The following is a 26,714-nucleotide window of genomic DNA, read 5'->3' as shown; positions in this document are numbered from 1 at the left end:
TGCCAATTTGCAGATATTTGAATTAAAATTCTTAGAGCGTCAGAAGATGTACAAAAAGCAAATCCATATATATTGGAATTTCAAGAGGAGAACTTGCTGGGACGGATTACTAAGTCATGCGGCATTCCTTAATGGAAGCAAATTTATCCTTGACCAAGTCTAAGTATATAGTTATTTTTACATTACATGTCTTTCTATTAATAAATTCTGTTTTGTATTTCTACTTTGTGTTGACAGATGCAAATGAAACTGATGGAAATGAAAGAGCTGGAAAACCATAATAATCAATTAAATTGGTGCAGTAGTCCACACAGCATTCTTGTGAATGGCGCTACAGATTATTGCAGTCTCAGCACCAGCAGCAGTGAAACAGCCAATCTTAATGAGCACACTGAAGGCCAGAGCAACCTAGAGTCTGAGTCCATACACCAGGAGTCTCCAGTGAGTCTAATAGTTCCTTAAGTTTCATAATCAACTTCAGAAAAAAAAATTAATTCAGATCGAAGTTTTGTTGACATCATACCTAATGTAAATATGTGGCCTTGCCTCATCTGAGACAGTTGAGAGGCGGAGAATGGGTTCTAACAGTTTTAACTAGTGTAGAAATATAATTTTAACTGATCTATTGTTATAGAGCATGTTTTCAGAATAGTAGTTCTGTATATAGTAACTTTTTAAAATAGTTTTTAAGTACTCTTGCCCAAAGCTGAAAGTAATTCTTTATTTCATAACATTGAGGACATTTATTTACTGTTTTTTTTTGGAGAACACCAACTAATGCAAGAGCGCTGCTGTTATGTATGAGAGCTACAGAGACAAAAGACCTTTAACCCCGTCTTCAAGCTGCACACAGTCTAGTCATGTAACACTGTGTTAAAATGCTGTGATAGGGCTTCCCTGGTGGCGCAGTGGTTGAGAGTCCACCTGCCGATGCAGGGGACACGGGTTCGTGCCCCGGTCCGGGAAGATTCCACATGCCGCGGAGTGGCTGGGCCCGTGAACCATGGCCGCTGAGCCTGTGCATCCGGAGCCTGTGCTCCACAACGGGAGAGGCCGCAACAGTGAGAGGCCCGTGTACCGCAAAAAAAAAAAAAAAAAGGCTGTGATAAAGTAAGCATAGGATATTCAGGTAGGACAGCTTGGAGGAGGCTCAGAGAGGATGTCATAGGGAAGCTTTACAAGTGGTCATTGAAGTGAGAAGGGGTTAAGCAACAGAGAAGGTGGTACATTCCTAGCAGAGGAAACAGCATTAGCATAGGTATGAAATGGGAGAAAACATGCTGCACAGGATCATGAGAAGTTTTTGGAGGATATTTTGTGATGGTGGGGAATGTATTGGTAGGAGATGAGGCTCTCTCCTAGGGGGTTACCTGCATTAACTCTGGTACTTTTTATCAAGATAGAGATGTCTGTGCCCCACTTCAAACTTGTTGAACTAGAGTTTCTGGGTTGGAGCCAGGTACATATATTATAAAAACAAATTCCGTGGGTGATTATGATGTGTACCTAGATAAAAATGACCACTTGTAGGTCAGAAAGGACCAGAGAGTAAGAAATGTGGATTCATCTTGAAGCATTGGGGAATTCATCTTAGTACAGTGAGTAGCTATTGAAGAATTTTTAAGCAAGAAGTGACAGGATTGAGTTTACCTTTTAAAAAATGTGGATAGGGAATTCCCTGTTGGTCCAGTGGTTAGGACTCAGTGCTTTCACTGCTGTGGCCCAGGTTCAAGTCCAGGTCAGGGAACTAAGATCCTATAAGCTGTGTGGTGCAGCCAGAAAAAAAAAAAAAGTGGATAATAGATTGAAGAGTAGGACTGGACGCATAGCCATATGGTAAGAGACTGTTGGAATGGTCTGTTTGAGAATTGTTTTAACCTAGACTTAACCAGTAACAGGAGGGATGATGATGAGAAGAATGCAAATTTGAGAGATATTAAGGATGTAAAATTAACAGACTTAATATTATTTAGACAGTGCAGTCTTGGATATATTATACAATATTTTTAAAGCACAAAATGGAGATTAATAGGTTATCCTTCAAAGACATAGGGTGGTATGAAATGGAGATTGCCCTTTGCACTTCTTAGATCAGAAATTTAGATCCAGAAAACAGTGGGAAGCCATTGAAGGACTTTTAACCAGAGAGTCATGATCAGATTCACACTTTATATCTATTGCTTTGGCTACCATAAGAAGGTAGATGGGAAGGACACATATTGGAGGCAGAAGGCAGTTGGAAGGTTATTACTACAGTAACACGGACCAGAAATGATGATACTGGAAATGAATGATAGTGACAGTGAGGATGGAGAAGAAAGGAAGGATTTAAGAAAGAGATAGGAGGTAGACTCAGCAAGACTTGGAATATAGCTGGGGGATGACCAAAGGGAAGTAGTTAAGAAAGACCTGAAGTTTTCTGGCTTTGAGTGGCTTTGATGCTTGGTAATACCATTTTCTTAAGAAAGATTATGGGAGAAGTCATTCACTGAATATGTTCTGCTTGTCTTTTAAAATTTTTTAGTAATATTTGACTATTCTTTGTCCATTTCCCCTGCCAAGTAGAAAATACATTGTAAGTCTATGAAGAATTAATATTTTGTAGGCAAGAAGTAGTCCTGAAATACCGCCTTCTGGTGTGACTGATGAAAACGAAGTGGTGACTACAGTTGTTAAGGAAAAAGTTTGTCCTGAATTTAATAGTGACAGACATTCAAAAGAGGTAAAAATAATTTTATAATTAAATGTTTTTATCACTGTCTTCTCAAGATGGGCTGTACACTATTTTAGTCTAAGGAAAGAGAAAAATGTGTTAAATGGACTTTATGACCACAAAAATATTTGTTATGTTACCATCAGTTGATTTTTCAAACATGTTATTTTATTTTTAAATGTTACCTTTTAAAACATCGGTTTCTAAAACTTTTTTTTTAATTTAAAATTATTTTTAGGAAGATCCATTTAATGTAGAATCGAGTTCACTGACAAATCCAGTTGCAGATTCAAACTTGGATTTTTTCCAGTCTGATCCTTTTGTTGGCAGTAAGTACTCTTATATTTATATTATAGATTTACCAAAAAGGGTTTTAATACATAAGCTATATAGGAATTTGGGCTTTAGTTTTGAGAGCCTACTCATTATAAAAAAAGTAAAAGGGAGAGTGAGGTTTTATATAGTCAGATTTTAGTATTTGTCCCCTTCAGGCAACTAAGTCCTGGAACTAAGCCTTTGCTTATGTCTCAGGGACCCCTAATTAAGAGTATGTTTCTTCTTCAGAATAGGAGTCCAAAGAAAGAGGAGATTGGGTACTCTTAGGTCAACAGGCAATTATTTACCAAAAGTGCCAACACCATGCTTTTAAAAGAGTGGAAATTGTAGTAGTTAGTAGCCCGATCACTGCCCTTAAGGTGCCTACAGTCTTACTGAAAAAATATGAGTTTAATAAATTAAAATGTCTGATGTCACTGTAAACTATGTTAAATACCATTTGTTTCAAAGTTCTTTTTGCTTTTTACTTATTTCCAAACTCACCTTGCGAAACTGATAGGTCAGTTTTAAAGATGGGAAACTGAGGTACATAAATGGAATAATTTGTTTAGAGTCATGGCAGAAATGAGCCTAGAAATTAGAACTCTTAAAAAAACTTCTTTATTGATAAAGTGATAAAAGATATATAAATTGAGCATTTAAAGTATACAATTAAATTGTTTGAGTACATTCACAGAGTTGTATAATCCTCACTAAAATCTAATTTTGGAACTTTTTTTATCACCCCATAGAGCAACTCCATACCCATTATAAGTCACTTCCCATTCCCCTATCCCCAGCTCTAGGCAACCACTAATCTACTTTCTGTCTCTGTAGATGTGCATACTTATGGAATTACACAATACATGTTTATGTCTGGCTTCTTTCATTTAGCCTAATATTTTCAAGGGTTACTCATGTTGCAGTATGGTTCAATATCTCATTTCTTTTTATCGATGAATATTATTACATTGGATGGATATACCACATTTTACTTATTCATTGGTTGATGGACATTTGTGTTGTTTCCACTTTTTTGGCTCCTTTGAATAATGCTATTTTGAACATTTATATACAACTTTTTGTGTGGATATATGTTTACATTTCTCCGGGGTATATATCAGATCATAGTACTCTATTTAATCATTTGAGGAACTGCCAAACTGTTTTTCAAAGTGTCTGTACCATTATACATTCCCACCAGTATTGTATGTGGGTTGCAGTTTCTCCGTATCTTTGCCAACACTTGTCACTGTCTATCCTTTTGATTATAGCCATCGTAGTGAGTGTGAAATGGTATCTTATTTGGGTTTGATTTGTATTTCCTTAATGACTAACATTGTTGAACATCTTTCTTTGTGGTTATTGACCATCCATATATCTTCTTTGGAGAAACATGTATTCAGATCATTTGCCCTTTTTTAAATTGGGTTGTTTGTCTTTTTATTGTTGATTTGTAAGAGTTCTTTACATATCTGAATATAAATCCCTTATCAAGCATATGCTTTGCAACTATTTTCTTGTGTTCAGTGTTGTCTTAATTTTTTTTTTTTTTTTTGCGGTATGCGGGCCTCTCACTGTTGTGGCCTCCCCCGTTGCGGAGCACAGGCTCCGGACGCGCAGGCTCCGGACGCGCAGGCTCAGCGGCCATGGCTCACGGGCCCAGCCGCCCCGCGGCATATGGGATCCTCCCAGACCGGGGCACGAACCCGTATCCCCTGCATCGGCAGGCGGACTCTCAACCACTTGCGCCACCAGGGAGGCCCTGTTGTCTTAATTTTGATGAAGTCTAACTTACCTATTTAAAAATTTTTTCTCACTCGTGCTTTTGATTTCATATCTAAGGTCCAAAGTCATGAAGATTTACTTTTTCTGCTAAGAGCTTTATAGTTTTAGCTGTTATATTTAGGTATTTGATCCATTGAGTTAATTTTGTATATGGTGTGAGATAGGGGTCCAACTTTTTTCTTTTGCATGTGGATATTCAGTGTCCCAGCACCATTTGTTGAAAAGACAGTTCTTTAACCCCATTGAGTTGTCTTGGAACTCTTGTCAAAAATTAAATGACAATAAATGTGTAAGGATTTATTTCTAGACTCTTCAATTCTATAAGCACTTTTTTTTTTTTTACCTCAGTGAAACTTAGTGTCTTTGTTCCTAAAGTGTTGATGGTAATACCTATCCAGTAATCCATTGAAAAGTAGAGATTTTATTAGTAAAATTCTTGCTGTCATGCCTGTCTTTTCCCCTCCATCTGTAACCTGACCTTGTGGTCAAGAGGTAAGTATAGCTGGATCTAATTCAGATTTGCCTCTTTTATGAGGTGTATTGATGTTCTGCCCTTACTTATTACTTTTTAAAAATATTTCCTAAAGGTGGATGGCATTCATTGTTTTACCTACTTTGAGGTAGAGTTAATGAAACAAACTTTGCATTAAGAAACTTTGCTTTTGTTTTAAAGTTACCCTTTAAGTAATGGTGCCACAACAGTGAATATTGTGATTTTGATTTCTGCTTATTTATTTTATCACAGATGATCCTTTCAAGGATGATCCTTTTGGGAAAATTGGTTAGTATATTATTGAGGTCCTTCTTAGCTTTAATTTGATTATACTTAATTATAAGCTTATGTTATATTTAGGAATGAGATCTCACAGTTGGGTAGTTATAGGAAATGGACTTCCTTTTTATTCAGTTTTAAAATTGACCCAAGCCCTCACTAAGATGTTGTATGTGCCTGGCATTTTCAGAGAAAAAGTGGTAGATACTTGTGAATTTGCTTAATAAACTGTTAGCTGTACTTTATAAAAAAAGATATTAGTGCTTGTACTTTGATGCTTTTAATAGTATTTACACTGATTTCTCCTTATTAGCCAAGGATTAAATAAACAAAATGATCTACATTACTACAGGGTTTAGAACTTTTGTTTTCCTAAGATTAAAGCCTATTGGAATGAATGGGGGAAGAGTAAAGATCTTAAAGAATTACTAAGTGTTAAGCTTTTTAAGATATTCTTTCTCTGGGATTTTTGCACTAGAATAAAGCAAATCTTGTGTACCATTTAGTTATGCTTCCCAAACCTGTTCCAAACTATTGGCTGTTACCTTTGAGCTCAGAGGGAGAAATACATTTAGAAGTTTTTGTTGTTTCTTTAGTTATGATAGCATAGAGTAAGGGTCTCAAAATGGGATCACTTGATATTATATGCTAATTTAAAAATAAGTTTATTAGGTGAAAGACTCTTTTATCAAAACCACAAAGGAAACTGTGATTCTGTCCCCACCCCCAAAATTAAAATCACCAGTTTAGAGGAATTATTGATCCTAGCATATAGGCAACATTTGTGTAGTAAGTGTTGGAATTACTGATTTGCTTTGAATGAATGATGAACAAGTAGGAAAGAGTGTTAATTAAAGCTATTTAACGAGATGCAACTGCCTATACTTTTTTCTGACCAAATAAGTAGTCAAAATATAAAGTACCTAACTTAGATTCTACAGGAGTTCAAAAAGCCTTTTAATTAAGTCAGTTGTCCTGCCTTTGGTGACAGGAAATTTAGAGTAATAATTTTGTAATCTCTCGTATTTGTGTTGTATTTTCTTAGATCCATTTGGAGGTGATCCTTTCAAAGGTTCAGATCCATTTGCATCTGACTGTTTTTTCAAGCAATCTTCTACTGATCCTTTTGCCACTTCAAGTACCGACCCTTTCAGTGCAGCCAGCAATAGCAGTAATACGTTGGTAAGTAGGAAGGTTAAAAAATGTTAAATGGATAACAGATGTTCTGAAAGAGTTTCTTTTTTTCTTTTTTAAGAGCACACAGTTTATTGAGCAGAAAACTAGTGAAATAACAAGACCATTAATCATTGCTAGATAGTAAATTCCTTGAGGGTAGGAACTATATCTTATAAAACATTTAGCACACATACCCTGCCTGTACTGTGGTTAAGTGGTCAATAAATACATGTTAACTTCGGTTTAATGGTCAGAGAAGAAGTAGGGAAAGAGACAAATGTAGAAAAAAAAATGATAAAAACAATTTACCTATAAAGTCATACACTATTTGAGTCATCTTTCAAATCCGAAGGATATAAATAATTCAGTACTCTAGACAAGAAAATTATTTGCCAAACTGCCACTAACTCCTGGGAATGAGAATCAGACACCTTCCTGATAAATCCTATTCCTTCCACATGGCAATATCAGGCATATACGTTACAAGTGAAGAACTAATTGGCCAAGTATATTTTGTCTTTAAGAGAATGGGTATACGGTGGATCTTTTGGATTCTGTCTGCAAATGAGTTTCTTGAAATACACAGTGATGAAAGAATCCTCTTGTAGATTACTTCTGATGGACCATATAAAAATTTCAGTATCATCAAACCCATCTAATTTTTGGTTCCGACAGGTATTTCACACCTTGATCACCCATTGGAATTGACTAGAATAACTCATGTCATCCAAATATCAAGTCCATCCTTCAAAGGACCAAATTTTATCCCATTGGGGATATTAAAAATAAATGATTAAAAATCCATAAGCCAGTGTTCAGTAAAGCTTTTAAAAAATGTTTGGTATGCATTATTGAAATAATGAAATCAATTTAAAAGGAACAGCATTGATTTAAAAAAAATAAAATCTTTTCGGTTATTTTATAGACATATCTGGAGTGTTATTCTTGTAAAGAAGTATAAATTCCCACTAAATGTCAGACTCTCTTGATAACATATACATAGAACAACAATTACTATTTAATAACCATGAACTATGATCCCGGTACTTCTGTGTACTTCACAGTCATAATTTCTAATCTTCACATCAATCTTGCAAAGTAGGTGTTGGTGTCCCTATTTTAATAATAAGGACACCGGGACTCAGAAAAATTAACTAAGTTCAGACAACTAAGTGCTTTATCATCTGGAGGCTTTGAAAACAAAACCTTTATGTTATGGATATTTAAACACATGCAAAATAGAGTAACATAATGAAATATTTTAACTTCCATGTATCTATCACCCAATTTCAATAATTATGAATGGTTTTGGAGGGCTTTTTAATTGCTTTTTTTCGTGTTTGTTTGGTTTGTTTTAAATTTTTTATTTGAAGGCTTATTTTTTGAGGCAGGATATTTCACATCTGTAAGTAAACCAGACCTAGAAAGGAACAGTTGATTGACAGGCATGTGAAGCAAAAATTTTGTCTTTTAATACTCTTAGATTAAGAAAACTTCCTTAAAAGAGTAATTGATTCTTTTAAAGATAATAGACTTTGGTGTTCTTGAATTATTTCCTTACTGTATTCTAATACAGGATTCAGTACTGTATTCAGCTACTTGGCCAGCAACTGGTTTTTTCCACTGATGTAAAACTAAGCAAATGCCTCTGTAACTAAATATTTGTGGTTTCCACAGGCTACTGGATACTCTGTTTTCCTACAACACTTAGTTTGCAGTGTGGGCCCATTTGCCAAATTTTTCTCAAATTGGCTGCAACCTGAATTCTTTTCCTCTCACCTTATTTTAGCCTCTCATTATCCACTCTTATTGTTTAAAGAGCAAGAAAGCCAAAGCAGCTCTTCCTCATTTAAAAATAAACAAGTTTCTTTTGTTCCTCTTCCCTGGTGAAACTTTTCTACCATTAATTCTACTTACTTTTTCCCTTTTCTCCCCAGGTTTTGAAAGCAAAAATGCCCTTACTTACAGCTCTTAATTTCTCCATTCAAAACTAAACTAAACACCAAATTGGCAATATAACAATAGTTACTTTTATCTAATCTCTTCTATGCTCCAGGCATGGTGCTAAATTCTTTTCATGTGTTACCTCATTTAAGCATCACAGTAATCCTATGAGGCTCATGTTTCATCCTCATTTTAAAGATAAAGATCAATAAATGAGAGGTTAAGTGTAAGTTAGTAAGTGATACAACTAAATTCAGACCGTGGTCTATCTGACCAAAATCTAAGGTCTTCACCACTATAGTCTAAAATTTAAACTCATTTCTTCCTAGCTACAAACCCCTGTTTTTTGTCATCTTCCTTCTTTTCAAACGGGCCTCTGTTAATGCCTCCAGACATGAATCTCTCCCCACAAATCTTTCCTATTCCTTCAAGGATGGTCTCTGTTCTCAGAGGGACATAATTTTAAAAACCAAACCAAAAAAACAAGTGCCATTTCCTATTATTCTAGCTAGTGTACTGTGTACGTGCAAAGTCATACTGTGAAATGAGGGAGTGGATGGCTGATGCAGAAGAGAGAATTTCAGTGATAAACTAGGTGACTTTGTAGGAGGATTTTGGAACATTAATTCTATAAAATTATACCATCTGTATTTTAGTCATGAAAATTACTTTTGTGTACTAAATTGCCTAATTATCAAACTGAACATAACATAAAGAGTTTTGTGGCCACTTATTCCCTCATGGGCTGCACAGTCCATCCTGTTCCCCTTGTTGTCCCAGTGGCCTTTTAGGTTGCTTGCACAGTATATGATAAAGGAATAGAAATAAAACCTGACACACAGGTAGGCATACTTTTTCTATTTCTCTCTGTGACGGTACATAAAATCTGCAAGCTATTGTTAAAAATCAGGGCTGTTAGTTTTTCCTTCTTTCGAAGTTTAGAGAAGAAGCAGTAATAGTTGGTGACTTTAGTTATCATGTCTGTGACTGTCTCTCACACTGGCATTTTAACTATTATATTAGGAACCATGGAGAGTTACTTTGCTATACAGACCAACTTGATATTTTTCCCCCTTGATTGCTGTTTATTCATTCAGCAGATAATCAGAGTATAAGGTAGTGTGTTCATTTTATAAAAATGTAAGTTAAGATAAGCATCAGTTAAAATAAGTACTATCATTTTCAGTTCTGAAAACATCACTAGTATTTACTTCTTTCTGCTAGTAGTTTTGTTTTAATGGGTCCTGTTTTATAAAAAGAGAATATACTCAGTCCCAGTTAGCATTGCTTCTCTCTTTTCAAATACATGTTTTACTTGAGCTCTCCAATATCCTTTGGCATTCAATTGTTAATACCCAATTTCTTGATGATTAGAAATAGATCCTGTAATACAGATGACATTGCTAGTCATGAGTCAGAGTAGGAGATAAATATTCCAAAACTCTTTTCATGCCCCTTTTATCTAACAGTATGCCAAGGCTTTTGGCTGGCCTCTTAAAAAGAGCCTGATGCCAGATAGTTAGTTCAGTTATCTTCTTAAATATATATTTTGTTTGATGATTTAAAAACAAAGTAAAGTAGGAAGACAGTTCAGTAGTTAGAATCACTGGCTTCTGGTGAAGTCCTCACTGTTTGTAGCCTCTCACCCTTGCCATTTGATCCAGGTTTTTACATGGCTTATTATTGAAAGCAGCTGAATATTTTTAGCAGAAAGCACTCTCCCTCGCTCAAGTTCTCTCTCTCTGCCTCCTCCTCTCTTTCTCTCTCACACATTAACATTAGAGGAAGCTGAGTAAAGGGCACATGAGAAGTCTCTGTATTATTAGGGATGGGATTGTGATTGGAGCGGGGCACATGAAGACTTCTGAGATGTTAGCAGTTTCCTGGGAGGTGATTGCATAGGTGTTCACTTGATACTTATTTATTAAACTGTACATAATGTTCCATACATTTTTCTGAATGTATGTTATGTTTCACAGTAAAAGATTAGAAAATGATATGTATCATTTCAGTTTAATAAGTTTGCAAATCAGTAGGGGTAAACATTTGCTCCTAATTGATTTAGAGTTTGTAAAGAATATTTTCTTTGGTGTGGCAGTGAGGTCTCAGCTCTGAAATGTTGCCTCTCTGAGTCATGACTTGTGTAATTTGTTTAGGTGGAAACATTAGAGCACAATGATCCTTTTGCTCCTGGTGGGACGGCTGTGGTTGCAGCCAGCGATTTGGGTAAGGATATAATTTATTAGTCTCTTTCAACAGTAAACACCACCCTGTCTTTAAGCATCTTTCTTTTCGTGTCCAAATATATTCATCCTGTTTACTTATTTATGGCGTTAAAATTATTGCATAGCTATATCCTGTTGCATTCTACCAATAATAAGAATGGTATTTTTGTATCACTTTCTACTTATCATTCATTATCTCATTTATTGTTCTTATTAAACAGCTTAATATGTACTCTAGCCAATGTCAGTAAAACCAATAAAAACCCTTTTTGCTTTATAAAAGGCAGCATAGCTTGGCAGTTTCAAACTCAGCATTCATTCTTATGGATCTTGACCTAAATTTAAAAATTAATGGCTTCCCATAGGTACTGATATTAGCTTTACAAATAGTACATAGGTCCTGTTAATAAGACAGAGAAGAACTAAATGTTATTCTGGTACCCAGTTTTCATGCGTTATTTATGGAATCTAATTTTCCATTTATCCTTTTTTTCTTTTTTTTTTACTTGTATATTTATTTACTTATTAACATCTTATTGGAGTATAATTGCTTTACAATAGTGTGTTAGTTTCTGCAGTATAACAAAGTGAAGCAGCTATACATATACATAAATCCCCATATCTCCTCCCTCTTGGATCTCCCTCCCACCCTCCCTCTCCCACCCCTCTAGGTGGCCACAAAGCACCAAGCTGATCTCCCTGCACTATGTGGCTGCTTTCCACTAGCTATCTATTTTACATTTGGTAGTGTATATGTGTCAGTTCTACTTCTCTCACTTTGTCCCAGCTTACCCTTCCCCCTCCCCATATCCTGAAGTCATTCTCTACATCTGTATCTTTATTCCTGTCCTCCCTCTAGGTTTTTCAGGACCTTTTTTTTCTTCTAGATTCCATATATATGTGTTAGCATATGGTATTTGTCTTTTTCTTTCTGACTTACTTCACTCTGTATGACAGACTCTAGGTCCCTTCACCTCACTACAAATAACTCAATTTTGTTGCTTTTCATGGCTGAGTAATATTCCATTGTATATATGTGCCACACCTTCTTTATCCATTCATCTATCGATGGACACTTAGGTTGCTTCCATGTCCTGGCTATTGTAAACAGAGCTGCAGTGAACATTGTGGTACCTGACTCTTTTTGAATTACGGTTTTCTCAGGGTATATGCCCAGTAGTGGGATTGCTGGGTTGTATGGTAGTTCTATTTTTAGTTTTTTTAAGGAACATCCATACAGTTCTCCATAGTGGCTGTATCAATTTACATTCCCACCAACAGTGCAAGACGGTGCCCTTACCTCCACACCCTCTCCAGCATTTATTGTTTGTAGATTTTTTGATGATGGCCATTCTGACTGGTGTGAGGTGATACCTCATTGTAATTTTGATTTGCATTTCTCTAATGATTACAGATGGTAAGCATCCTTTCATGTGTTTGCTGGCAATCTGTATATCTTCTTTGGAGAAATGTCTATTTAGGTGTTCTGCCCATTTTTGGATTGGGTTGTTTGTTTTTTTGATATTGAACTGCATGAGCTCCTTGTATATTTTGAAGATTAATCCTTTGTCCATTGATTCGTTTGTAAACATTTTCTCCCATTATGAGGGTTGTTTTTTCATCTTGTTTATGGTTTCCTTTCCTGTGGAAAAGCTTTTAAGTTTCATTAGGTCCCATTTGTTTATATTTGTTTTTATTTCCATTTCTCTAAGAGTTGGGTCAAAAAAGATCTTGCTATGATTTATGTCAAAGAGTGTTCTTCCTATGTTTTCCTCTAAGAGTTTTATAGTGTCTGGCCTTACATTTAGGTTGTTGATTCATTTTGAGTTTATTTTTGTGGATGGTGTTAGGGAGTGTTCTAATTTCATTCTTTTACATGTAGCTGTCCAGTTTTCCCAGCACCACTTATCAAAGAGGCTGTCTTTTCTCCATTGTATATTCTTGCCTCCTTTGTCAAAAATAAGGTGACCATATGTGCATGGGTTTATCTCTATGCTTTCTATCCTGTTCCATTGACCTATATTTCTCTTTTTGTGCCAGTACCATACTGTCTTGATTACTATAGCTTTATAGTATAGTCTGAAGTCTGGGAGCCTGATTCCTCCAGCTCCGTTTTTCTTTCTCCAGATTGCTTTGGCTATTCAGGGTCTTTTGTGTTTCCATACAAATTGTGAAATTTTTTGTTCTAGTTCTGTGAAAAATGCCATCGGTAGTTTGATAGGGATTGCACCGCATCTGTAGATTGCTTTGGACAGTACAGTTATTTTCACAATGTTGATTTTTCCAATCCAAGAACATGGTATTCTCTCTCCATCTGTTTGTATCATCTTTAATTTCTTTCATCAGTGTCTTACAGTTTTCTGCATACAGGTCTTTTGACTCCTAAGGTAGGTTTATTACTAGGAATTTTGTTCTTTTTGTTGCAATGGTAAATGGGAGTGTTTCCTTAATTTCACTTTCAGATTTTTCATCATTAGTGTATAGGAATGCAAGAGATTTCTGTGCATTAATTTTGTATTCTGCTACTTTACCACATTCAGTGATTAGCTCTAGTAGTTTTCTCGTAACTTCTTTAGGATTCTCTATGTATAGTATCATGGCATCTGCAAACAGTGACATCTTTACTTCTTCATTTCCGATTGGGATTCCTTTTATTTATTTTCCTTCTCTGCTTGCCATGGCTAAAACTCCCAAAACTATGTTGAATAATAGTGGTGAGAGCGGACAACCTTGTCTTGTTCCTGATCTTAGAGAAAATGGTTTCAGTTCACCATTGAGAAAGGTGTTGTCTGTGGGTTTGTCATATATGGCCTTTATGATGTTGAGGTAAGTTCCCTCTATGCCTACTTTCTGGAGGGTTTTTATCACAAATGGGTTTTGAATTTTGTCAAAAGCTTTTTCTGCATGTATTGAGATGATCATCTGATATTTCTCCTTCAATTTGTTAATATGGTTTATCACATTGATTGATTTGCATATACCGAAGAATCCTCGCTTTCCTGTGATAAACCCCACTTGATCATGGTGTATGATCCTTTTAATGTGTTGTTGGATTCTGTTTGCTAGTATTTTGTTGAGGATTTTTGCATCTATGTTCATCAGTGATATTGGCCTGTAATTTTCCTTCTTTGTGACATCTTTGTCTAGTTTTGGTATCACAGTGATGGTGCCCTCGTAGAATGAGTTTGGGAGTGTTCCTCCCTCTTCTATAGTTTGGAAGAGTTTGAAAAGGAAGGTGTTACGTCTTCTCTAAATGTTTGATAGAATTAGCCTGTGAAGCCATCTGGTCCTGGGCTTTTGTTTGTTGGAAGGTTTTTATCACAGTCTCAATTTCGGTGCTTGTGATTGGTCTGTTTATAATTTCTATTTCTTCTTGGTTCAGTCTCGGAAGGTTGTGCTTTTCTAAGAATTTGTCCATTTCTTCCAGGTTGTCCATTTTATTGGCATAGAGTTGCTTGTAGTAATCTCTCATGATCCTTTGTATTTCTGTAGTGTCAGTTGATACTTCTTTTTCATTTCCAACTCTGTTGATTTGAGTCTTCTCTCTTTTTTTCTTGATGAGTCTAGCTAATGGTTTATCAATTTTGTTTATCTTCTCAAAGAACCTGCTTTTAGTTTTATTGATCTTTGCTATTGTTTCCTTCATTTCTTTTTCATTTATTTCTGATCTGATCTTTATGATTTCTTTCCTTCTGCTAACTTTGGGGTTTTTGTGTTCTTCTTTCGCTAATTGCTTTAGGTGTAAGGTTAGGTTGTTTATTTGAGATGTTTCTTGTTTCTTGAGGTAGGATTGTACTGCTATAAACCTCCCTCTTAGAAATGCTTTTGCTGCATCCCTAGGTTTTGGGTATTCGTGTTTTCATTGTCATTTGTTTCTCGGTACTTTTTGTTTTCCTCTTTGATTTCTTCCGTGATCTCTTGGTTATGTAGCCGTGTATTGTTTAGCCTCCATGTGTTTCTATTTTTTACAGATTTTTTCCTGTAATTGATATCTACTCTCATAGCGTTGTGGTCAGAAAAGATACTTGATATGACTTCATTTTTCTTATATTTACCAAGGCTTGATTTGTGACCCAAGATATGATCTATCCTGGAGAATGTTCCATGAACACTTGAGAAGAAAGTGTATTCTGTTGGATTTGGATGTAATGTCCTATAAATATCAAGTCCATCTTGTTTAATGTATCACTTAAAGCTTGTGTTTCCTTATTTATTTTCATTTTGGATGATCTGTCCATTGGTGAAAGTGGGGTGTGAAAAGTGCCCTTGTGTTACTGTCAATTTCCCCTTTTATGGCTGTTAGCATTTGCCTTATGTATTGTGGTGCTCCTATTTTGGGTGCATAAATATTTACAATTGTTATATCTTCTTCTTGGATTGATCCCTCGGTCATTATGTAGTGTCCTTCTTTGTCTGTTTTACTGGTCTTTATTTAAAGTCTATTTTGTCTGATATGAGAATTGCTACTCCAGCTTTTTTGTGATTTCCATTTGCATAGGATATCTTTTCCCATCCCCTCACTTTCAGTCCGTATGTGTCCCTTGGTCTGAAGTGGGTCTCTTGTAGACAGCATATATATGGGTCTTGTTTTTGTATCCATTTAGCCAGTCTACTTCTTTTGGTTGGAGCATTTAATCCATTTACATTTAGGTAGTTATTGATATGTATGTTCCTGTTAACATTTTCTTAAATCGTTTGGGTTTGTTATTGTAGGTCTTTTCCTTCTCTTGTGTTTCCTGCCTAGAGAAGTTCCTTCAGCATTTGGTTTGGTGGTTCTGAATTCTCTTAGCTTTTGCTTGTCTGTAAAGGTTTTAATTTCTCGGTCGAATCTGAGTGAGATCCTTGCTGGGTATAGTAATCTGGTGGTAGGTTTTTCCCTTTCATCACTTTAAATATGTCCAGCTACTCCCTTCTGGCTTGCAGAGTTTCTGCTGAAAGATCAACTGTTAACCTTATGGGGATTCCCTTGTATGTTATTTGTTGTTTTTCCCTTGCTGCTTTTAATATTTTTTATTTGTATTTAATTTTTGATAGTTTGATTAATATGTGTCTTGGCATGTTTCTCCTGGATTTAATCCTGTGTGGGACTCTTTGTGCTTCCTGGACTTGATTGACTATTGCCTTTCCCATATTAGGGAAGTTTTCGACTATAATCTCTTCAAATATTTTCTCTTCTTCTGGGACCCCTATAATTCGAACATTGGTTCATTTAATGTTGTCCCAGAAGTCTCTGAGACTGTCCTCAATTCTTTTCATTCTTTTTTCTTTATTCTGCTCTGCCATAGTTACTTGAACTATTTTATCTTCCAGGTCATTTATCTGTTCTTCTGCCTCAGCTATTCTGCTTTTGATTCCTTCTAGAGAATTTTTAATTTCATTTATTGTGCGGTTCATCATTTGCTCTTTAGTTCTTTAGGTCCTTGTTAAACGTTTCCTGTATTTTCTCCATTCTGTGTCCAACATTTTGGATCATCTTTAGTATCATTACTCTGAATTCTTTTTCAGGTAGACTGCCTATTTGCTCTTCATTTGTTAGGTCTGGTGGGTTTTTATCTTGCCCTTCGTCTGCTGTATGTTTCTCTGTCTTCTCATTTTGCTTAACTTACTGTGGTTGGGGTCTCCTTTTCACAGGCTGCACGTTCGTAGTTCCCATTGTTTTTGGTGTCTGCCTCAGTGGCTAAGGTTGGTTCAGTGGGTTGTGTAGGCTTCCTGGTGGAGGGGACTGGTGCCTGTGTTCTGGTGGATGAGGCTGGATCTTGTCTTTCTGGTTGGCAGAACCGCATCCGGTGATGTGTTTTGGGGTGTCTGTGAACTTATTATGATTTTAGGCAGTCTCTCTGCTAGTGGGTGGGGTTGTGTTCCTGTCTTGCTAGTTGTTTGGCATGTGGTGTCCAGCACTGTAGCTTGCTGTTTGTTGAGTGGAGCTGGGTCTTAGCGTTGAGATGGAGATCTCTGGGAGAGCTTTCGCTGTTTGATATTACGTGGAGCCAGGAGGTCTCTGGCGGACCAATGTCCTGAACTCGGCTCTCCCACCTCAGAGGTACAGGTCTGACACTCGGCCAGAGCACCAAGATCCTGTCAGCCACATGGCTCAGAAGAAAAAGGAGGAAAAAAGAACGAAATAAAGAAAAATAAAGTTATTAAAATAATAAATTAAAAAATTATTAGTAATAAAAAAATTAAAAAGTAATTTAAAAAAAGAAGGAAGTGAGCCACCAAACGAAAAAACAAATCCTCAACGATAACCAGTGCTAAAAACTATACTAAAAAAACAAACAAACAGAAATCAGACAGAACCCTAGGACAGATGGTAAAATCAAATCTATACAAACAAAATCACACAAAGAAGCATACACATACAGACTCACAAAAAGAGAAAAAGGAATAATATGTATATATCTATATATATAAAAAGAAATAAGAGAGCAACCAAATCAATAAACAAATCTACCAATGATAATAAACTCTAAATACTAAACTAAAATAAATATGAAACCAAAAACAAATTAGATGCAGAAAGCAAACCCCAAGTCTGCAGTTGCTCCCAAAGTCCACTGCCTCAATTTTGGGATGATTCGTTGTCTATTCAGGTATTCCAGAGATGCAGGGTACATCAAGTTGATCGTGGAGGTTTAATCTGCTGCTCCTGAGGCTGCTGGGAGAAATTTCCCTTTCTCTTCTTTGTTTGCACAACTCCTGGGGTTCAGCTTTGGATTTGGCCCCGCCTCTGTGTGTAGGTCACCTGAGCGCATCTGTTCTTTGCTCAGACAGGACGGGGTTAAAGTAGCAGCTGATTCGGGGGCTCTGGCTCACTCAGGCCAGGGGGAGGGAGGGGTACGGAATGCAGGGCGAGCCTGCAGCAATAGAGGCCGGCATGACATTGCAGCAGCCTGAGGCACGCTGTGTGTTCTGCCGGGGAAGTCGTCCCTGGATCACGGGACCCTGGCAGTGGGGGGCGGCACAGGCTCCCGGGAGGGGAGGTGTGGATAGTTACCTGTGCTTGCACACAGGCTTCTTGGTGGCTGCAGCAGCAGCCTTAGCATCTCATGCCTGTCTCTTGAGTCCGTGCTGATAGCTGTGGCTAGCGCCCGTCTCTGGAGTTCGTTTAGGTGGTGCTCTGAATCCCCTCTCCTCGTGCACCCCACAACAATGGTCTCTTGCCTCTTAGGCAGGTCCAGACTTTTTCCTGGACTCCCTCTTGGCTAGCTGTTGCCCACTAGCCCCCTTCAGGCGTGTTCACGCAGCCAACCCCAGTCCTCTCCCTGGGATCTGAACCCCGAAGCCCGAGCCTCAGCCCCCAGCCCCGACCTGTCCCAGTGGGTGAGCACACAAGCCTCTCAGGCTGGTGAGTGCTGGTCAGCACCGATCCTCTGTGCAGGAGTCTCTCCACTTTGCCCTCTGCCACCCCTGTTGCTGCGCTCTCCTCCATGGCTCTGAAGCTTCGCCCCCGACCACCCCCCATCTCTGCCATTGAAGGGGCTTCCTAGTGTGTGGAAACTTTTCCTCTTTCACAGCTCCCTCCCAGAGGTGCAGGTCCCGTCCCTATTCTTTTGTCTGTGTTTTTTCTTCTTTCTATTGCCCTATCCAGGTATGTGGGGAGTTTCTTGCCTTTTGGGAAGTCTGAAGTCTTCTGCCAGCGTTCAGTGGGTGTTCTGTAGGAGTTGTTCCACATGTAGATGTAGTTCTGATGTATTCGTGGGGAGGAAGGTGATCTCCACGTCTTACTCCTCCGCCATCTTGAAGGTCTCCTATCCATTTATCCTTTTAGTAACTTTTAAATAATATTCCCATTTTAAAAATCAGGAAACTGAAGACCAGAACATTAAGTAACTTGATCAAGATTTACAGTTTACTAGATTTGAACCAGGTAAAGCCAAGATTCAAACCTAAATCTGAAACAGTCTAAAAGCTTTTTCAACTAAGTAACTGTTTCTTTCTCACTATTCATTTGGAAATAAAACAGACCAGCTGTTGGGTAGAAGAGCAGGGAATTAGGGGGAAATAGACTCAAACATGTAAATACTTCAAAAATAATGACTTATTTTTCCAGATGAATATAGAGTGATTTATTCAGTACAGAGATTTGCTGATTGTGACAAACTGAGGATTATGAGTGTAAAGAAAAATAAGTAGAAATGCCTTCACAATTTGGATTTCTTGTGCAAACTGTAACAAGATGAGATTTAACGGTGTGAATTATTTGTTTTCAGTTTGAAAATTAACTTCCAACAGGAGCACCTAGAAGAAGGAATGTAAAAAAGCAGATATGTAGAAAATAAGATTAGTGCTGGGTTTTGATTTAAACCAAAATTTAGAGTGACAGCAAATAAGATTTCTAAAAGGCTTATTGTAGTAAAAGTAGTTAAGTTATATCTTTTTAAAATACATGTGCTCTTTTAGATTCTCATTATTGAAATGCTGAATTAATATATTGCTAGGGATGTTATATGATTAGAAAGTGTAACCTAAGAGAATAAAATGAGAGGTTAATACATTTTAATTAACTCTTTTTTTAAATTTTCTTTTTATTAGTTTCTGCTTTATAACAAAGTGAATCAGTCATACATATACATCCGTTCCCACATCCCTTCCCTCATGCATCTCCCTCCCTCCCACCCTCCCCATCCCACCCCTCCAGGCGGTCACAAAGCACCGAGCTGATCGCCCCGTGCTCTGCGGCTGCTTCCCACTATCTGTATCTACCTCACGTTTGGTAGTGTATACGTGTCCATGCCTCTCTTTCGCTTTGTCGCAGCTTACACTTCCCCCTCCCCATATCCTCAAGTCCATTCTCAAGTAGATCTGTGTCTTTATTCCTGTTTTACCCCTAGATTCTTCATGACATTTTTTTTAATTCCATATATATGTGTTAGCATACGGTATTTGTCTTTCTCTTTCTGACTTACTTCACTCTGTATGACAGACTCTAGGTCTATCCACCTCATTACAAATAGCTCAGTTTCGTTTCTTTTTATGGCTGAGTAATATTCCATTATATATATGTGCCACATCTTCTTTATCCATTCATCCGATGATGGACATTTAGGTTGTTTCCAGCTCCGGGCTATTGTGAATAGGGCTGCAATGAACATTTTGGTACATGTCTCTTTTTGAATTATGGTTTTCTCAGGGTATATGCCCAGTAGTGGGATTGCTGGGTCATATGGTAGTTCTATTTTTAGTTTTTTAAGGAACCTCCATACTGTTCTCCATAGTGGCTGTACCAATTCACATTCCCACCAGCAGTGCAAGAGTGTTCCCTTTTCTCCACACCCTCTCCAGCATTTATTGTTTCTAGATTTCTTCATGATGGCCATTCTGACTGGTGTGAGATGATATCTCATTGTAGTTTTGATTTGCATTTCTCTAATGATTAATGATGTTGAGCATTCTTTCATGTATTTGTTGGCAGTCTGTATATCTTCTTTGGAGAAATGCCTATTTAAGTCTTCTGCCCATTTTTGGATTGGGTTGTTTGGTTTTTTGACACTGAGCTGCATGAGCTGTTTATAAATTTTGGAGATTAATCCTTTGTCAGTTGCTTCATTTGCAAATATTTTCTCCCATTCTGAGGGTTGTCTTTTGGTCTTGTTTATGGTTTCCTTTGCTGTGCAAAAGCTTTGAAGTTTCATTAGGTCCCATTTGTTTATTTTTGTTTTTATTTCCATTTCTCTAGAAGGTGGGTCCAAAAGGATCTTGCTGTGATTTATGTCATAGAGTGTTCTGCCTATGTTTTCCTCTAAGAGTTTGATAGTTTCTGGCCTTACATTTAGGTCTTTAATCCATTTTGAGCTTATTTTTGTGTATGGTGTTAGGGAATGATCTAATCTCATACTTTTACATGTCCCTGTCCAGTTTTCCCAGCACCACTTATTGAAGAGGCTGTCCTTTCTCCACTGTACATTCCTGCCTCCTTTATCAAAGATATGTTGACCATATGTGCATGGGTTTATCTCTGGGCTTTCTATCCTGTTCCATTGATCTAACTTTCTGTTTTTATGGCAGTACCACACTGTCTTGATTACTGTAGCTTTGTAGTATAGTCTGAAGTCAGGGAGCCTGATTCCTCCAGCTCCGATTTTCGTTCTCAAGGATTGCTTTGGCTATTTGGGGTCTTTTGTTTTTCCAAACAAATTTTGAAATTTTTTGTTCTAGTTCTGTGAAAAATGCCATCGGTAGTTTGATAGGGATTGCACCGCATCTGTAGATTGCTTTGGACAGTACAGTTATTTTCACAATATTGATTCTTCCAATCCAGGAGCATGGTATATCTCTCCATCTATTTGTATCATCTTTAATTTCTTTCATCAGTGTCTTATAATTTTCTGCATACAGGTCTTTTGTCTCCTTAGGTAGGTTTATTCCTAGATATTTTATTCTTTTTGTTGCAATGGTAAATGGGAGTGTTTTCTTGATTTCATTTTCAGATTTTTCATCATTAGTGTACAGGAATGCCAGAGATTTCTGTACATTAATTTTGTATCCTGCTACTTTACCAAATTCATTGATTAGCTCTAGTAGTTTTCTGGTAGCATCTTTAGGATTCTCTATGTATAGTATCATGTCATCTGCAAACAGTGACAGCTTTACTTCTTCTTTTCCAATTTGGATTCCTTTTATTTCCTTTTCTTCTCTGATTGCTGTGGCTAAAACTTCCAAAACTAGGTTGAATAAGAGTGGTGAGAGTGGGCAGCCTTGTCTTGTTCCTGATCTTAGTGGAAATGGTTTCCGTTTTTCACCATTGAGGACAATGTTGGCTGTGGGTTTGTCATATATGGCCTTTATTATGTTGAGGAAAGTTCCCTCTATGCCTACTTTCTGCAGGGTTTTTTATCATAAATGGGTGTTGAATGGGTGTTGAATTTTGTCGAAAGCTATTGAGATGATCATATGGTTTTTCTCCCTCAACTTGTTAATATGGTGTATCACATTGATTGATTTGTGTATATTGAAGAATCCTTGCATTCCTGGAATAAACCCCACTTGATCATGGTGTATGATCCTTTTAATGTGCTGTTGGATTCTGTTTGCTAGTATTTTGTTGAGGATTTTTGCATCTATGTTCATCAGTGATATTGGCCTGTAGTTTTCTTTCTTTGTGACATCCTTGCCTGGTTTTGGTATCAAGGTGATGGTGGCCTCGTAGAATGAGTTTGGGAGTGTTCCTTCCTCTGATATTGTTTGGAAGAGTTTGAGAAGGATGGGTGTTAGCTCTTCTCTAAATGTTTGATAGAATTCGCCTGTGAAGCCATCTGGTCCTGGGCTTTTGTTTGTTGGAAGATTTTTAATCACAGTTTCAATTTCAGTGCTTGTGATTGGTCTGTTCATATTTTCTATTTCTTCCTGATTCAGTCTTGGCAGGTTGTGCATTTCTAAGAATTTGTCCATTTCTTCCAGGTTGTCCATTTTATTGGCATAGAGTTGCTTGTAGTAATCTCTCATGATCTTTTGTATTTCTGCAGTGTCAGTTGTTACTTCTCCTTTTTCATTTCTAATTCTATTGATTTGAGTCTTCTCCCTTCTTTTCTTGATGAGTCTGGCTAATGGTTTGTCAATTTTGTTTATCTTCTCAAAGAACCAGCTTTTAGTTTGGTTGACCTTTGCTATCGTTTCTTTCATTTCTTTTTCATTTATTTCTGATTGATCTTTATGATTTCTTTCCTTCTGCTAACTTTGGGGGGTTTTTGTTCTTCTTTCTCTAATTGCTTTAGGTGCAGGGTCAGGTTGTTTACTGGAGATGTTTCCTGTTTCTTAAGGTGGGATTGTATTGCTATAAACTTCCCCCTTAGAACTGCTTTTGCTGCATCCCATAGGTTTTGGGTCGTCGTGTCTCCATTGTCATTTGTTTCTAGGTATTTTTTAATTTCCTCTTTGATTTCTTCAGTGATCACTTTGTTATTGAGTAGTGTATTGTGTAGCCTCCATGTGTTTGTATTTTTTACAGATCTTTTCCTGTAATTGATGTCTAGTCTCATAGCATTGTGGTCGGAAAAGATACTTGATACAATTTCAATTTTCTTAAATTTACCAAGGCTTGATTTGTGACCCAAGATATGATCTATCCTGGAGAATGTTCCATGAGCACTTGAGAAAAATGTGTATTCTGTTGTTTTTGGATGGAATGTCCTATAAATATCAACTAAGTCCATCTTGTTTAATGTATCATTTAAAGCTTGTGTTTCCTTATTTATTTTCATTTTGGATGATCTGTCCATTGGTGAAAGTGGGGTGTTAAAGTCTCCTACTATGATTGTGTTACTGTCGATTTCCCCTTTTATGGCTGTTAGTATTTGCCTTATGTATTGAGGTGCTCCTATGTTGGGTGCATAAATATTTACAATTGTTATGTCTTCTTCTTGGATCGATCCCTTTATCGTTATGTAGTGTCCTTCTTTGTCTCTTCTAATAGTCTTTTATTTTAAAGTCTATTTTGTCTGATATAAGAATTGCTACTCCAGCTTTCTTTTGATTTCCATTTGCATGGAATATCTTTTTCCATCCCCTTACTTTCAATCTGTATGTGTCTCTAGGTCTGAAGTGGGTCTCTTGTAGACAGCATATATATGGGTCTTGTTTTTGTATCCATTCAGCCACTCTGTGTCTTTTGGTGGGAGCATTTAGTCCATTTACATATAAGGTAATTATTGATATGTATGTTCCTATTCCCATTTCCTTAATTGCTTTGGGTTCGTTATTGTAGGTATATTCCTTCTGCTGTGTTTCTTGCCTAGAGAAGTTCCTTTAGCATTTGTTGTAAAGCTGGTTTGGTGGTGCTGAACTCTCTCAGCTTTTGCTTGTCTGTAAAGGTTTTAATTTCTCCATCAAATCTGAGTGAGATCCTTGCTGGGTAGAGTAATCTTGGTTGCAGGTTTCTCTCCTTCATCACTTTAATTATGTCCTGCCACTCCCTTCTGGCTTGTAGAGTTTCTGCTGAGAGATCAGCTGTTAACCTGATGGGGATTCCCTTGTGTGTTATTTGTTGTTTTTCCCTTGCTGCTTTTAATATGATTTCTTTGTGTTTAATTTTTGATAGTTTGATTAATATGTGTCTTGGCATATTTCTCCTTGGATTTATTCTGTATGGGACTCTCTCTGCCTCCTGGTCTTGATTAACTATTTCCTTTCCCATATTAGGGAAGTTTTCAACTATAATCTCTTCAAATATTTTCTCAGTCCCTTTCTTTTTCTCTTCTTCTTCTGGAACCCGTATAATTCGAATGTTGGTGCGTTTAATGTTGTCCCAGAGGTCTCTGAGACTGTCCTCTGTTCTTTTCATTCTTTTTTCTTTATTTTGCTCTGCAGCAGCTATTTCCACTATTTTATCTTCCACCTCACTTATCCATTCTCCTGCCTCAGTTATTCTGCTATTGATCCCATCTAGAGTATTTTTCATTTCATTTATTGTGTTTTTAATCGATGCTTGATTCATCTTTAGTTCTTCTAGGTCCTTGTTAACTGTTTCTTGCATTTTGTCTATTCTATTTCCAAGATTTTGGATCTTGGAAATAGAATCTTGGATCAGCTTTACTATCATTATTCTGAATTCTTTTTCAGGTAGACTGCCTATTACCTCTTCATTTGTTAGGTCTGGTAGGTTTTTATCTTGCTCCTTCACCAGCTGTGTGTTTTTCTGCCTTCTCATTTTGCTTATGTTACTGTGTTTGGGGTCTCCTTTTTGCAGGCTTCAGATTCGTAGTTCCCGTTGTTTTTGGTGTCTGACCCCAGTGGCTAAGGTTGTTTCAGTAGGTTGTGTAGGCTTCCTGGTGGGGGGGACTAATGCCTGTGTTCTGGTGGTTGAGGCTCGATCTTGTCTTTCTGGTGGACAGGTCCACGTCTGGTGGTGTGTTTTGGGGTGCCTGTGGCCTTATTATGTTTTTAGGTAGCCTCTCTGCTAATGGGTGGGGTTGTGTTCCTGCCTTGCTAGTTGCTTGGCATAGGGTGACCAGTACTGTAGCTTGCTGGTCGTTGACTGAAGCTGGGTACTGGTGTTGAGATGGAGACCTCTGGGAGATTTTCGCTGCTTGATATTATGTGGAGCTGGGAGGTCTCTTGTGGACCCGTGTCCTGAAGTTGGCTCTCCCACTTCAGAGGCACAGCACTGACTCCTGGCTGCAGCACCAAGAGCCTTTCATCCACCCGGCTCAGAATAACAGGGAGAAAAAGTAGAAAGAAAGAATTAGTAGAAGAAAGGAAGAAGGGAAGAAAGGAAGGAAGGAAGGAAGAAAGAAAGGAGGGAGAGAGGGAGGAAGGATGGAAAGAAAGAAAGGAGGGAGGGAGGGAGGAATGAAAGCAAAAGGAAGAGTGAATGGAAGAAGGGAGGGAGGGAGGAAGGAAAGAAAGAAAGAAAGACAGGAGGGAGGAAGGAAAGAAAAAGAAAGTGGAAAGAAGAAGGGTGGGAGGGAGGGAGGGAGGAAAGAAAAATAAAGAAGGAAAGGAGGAGCGAAGGGAAGGAGGGAGGAAGGGAAGGTAGGAAAAAAAGAAAGAGCAGGTAAAGTAAAATAGAATAAAGTATGAAATATAGTAGCGTTATTAAAATTAAAAAGTAATTATTGAAAAAAAAAACGGACCGATAGAACCCTGGGACATATGGTGAAAGCAAAGCTATACAGAGAGAATCTTACACAGAAGATTACACATACACATTTACAAAAAGAGAGCAGGGGGAAAAATCAAAAATCTTGCTCTCCAAGTCCACCTCCTCAATTTGGGATAATTTGTTGTAAAAAGAGGAAAAGGGCGAGAAGTCTGAAATCTTGCTCTCTAAGAAGTCCACCTCCTTAATTTGGGATAATTCGTTGTAAAAAGAGGAAAAGGTGGGAAAGTCTTAAATCTTGTCCTCAAAGTCCACTTCCTCAATTTGGGATGATTCGCTGTCCATTTATGCACTCCACAGACGCAGGGCACATCAAATGGGCCGTGGAGCTTTAATCCGCTGCCTCCGAGGCTGCACAGAGAGATTTCCCTGTCTCTGCTCTCACAGCTCTCGGGTCTCAGCCTTGGACCTGGCCCCGCCTCTGCGCGTAGGTCGCCGGAGGGCGTCAGTTCTTCGCTCAGACAGGACGGGTTTAAAGGAGCCGCTGATTCGGGGGCTCTGGCTCACTCAGGCAGAGGGGAGGGAGGGGCGCGCAGTGTGGGGCGGGTCTGCGGCGGCAGAGGCCGGCGTGACGTTGCAGCATCCCGAGGCGCTCCGTGCGCTTTCCCGGGAAAGCCGTCCCCGGGTCCCGGGACCCCGGCAGTGGCGGGATGCACAGGCCCCCCGGAAGGCGGGGCGGACAGTGACCCGCGCTCGCACACAGGCCCCGCGGCGGCGGCGGAGGCAGCAGCAGCCCCAGCGTCCCACGCCCGTCTCCGAGGTCCGCGCCTTTAGCCGCGGCTCGCGCCTGTCTCCGGCGCTTCCCCAAGCAGCCCTCTTAATGCCCTCTCCTTGCGCACCAGGAAACAAAAGGGAAAAAAGTCTCTTGCCTCTTCGGCAGCTCCAGACCCTTTCTCCGGACTCCCTCCGGGCTAGCCGTGGTGCACTAACCCCTTCAGGCTCTCTTCCTGCCGCCAGCCCCAGGCCTCTCCCTGCGCTCCGACTGAAAGCCGATACCCGAGCCTCAGCTCCCAGCCCCGCCCGCCCCGGCGGCCAAGCAGACAAGCCTCTCGGGCTGGTGTGTGCCTGAGGGCACCGATCCTCTATGCCGGAATCTCTCCGCTTTGCCCTCCACATCCCTGTTGCTGTGCTCTCCTCCGCTACTCCGAAGCTTTCCCCCTCCGCCACCTGCAGACTCCGCCCGCGAAG

At 38.4% G+C, this 26,714-nt stretch overlaps 1 protein-coding gene across 2 annotated transcripts in view; it reads left to right on the top strand.

Moving 5' to 3' along the window:
- EPS15 (epidermal growth factor receptor pathway substrate 15) overlaps positions 1 to 26,714 on the top strand; it is a 177,464-nt gene that overhangs the window by 122,835 nt on the left and 27,915 nt on the right. For both annotated transcript variants that reach the window (XM_060089779.1, XM_060089780.1), the window contains exons 16-21: positions 238 to 441; positions 2,606 to 2,722; positions 2,952 to 3,042; positions 5,562 to 5,597; positions 6,634 to 6,770; positions 10,865 to 10,934. In XM_060089779.1, coding sequence (XP_059945762.1) covers positions 238 to 441; positions 2,606 to 2,722; positions 2,952 to 3,042; positions 5,562 to 5,597; positions 6,634 to 6,770; positions 10,865 to 10,934 — 655 coding nt within the window. The remainder of the gene's footprint in view (positions 1 to 237; positions 442 to 2,605; positions 2,723 to 2,951; positions 3,043 to 5,561; positions 5,598 to 6,633; positions 6,771 to 10,864; positions 10,935 to 26,714) is intronic.

The sequence above is a fragment of the Mesoplodon densirostris genome, chromosome 2 (genome assembly GCF_025265405.1).
Source record: "Mesoplodon densirostris isolate mMesDen1 chromosome 2, mMesDen1 primary haplotype, whole genome shotgun sequence".
Taxonomy (NCBI): domain Eukaryota; kingdom Metazoa; phylum Chordata; class Mammalia; order Artiodactyla; family Ziphiidae; genus Mesoplodon; species Mesoplodon densirostris.
The sequence above is the reverse complement of the archived record's forward strand: the minus strand, read 5'-3'. Positions and strand labels throughout refer to the sequence as shown.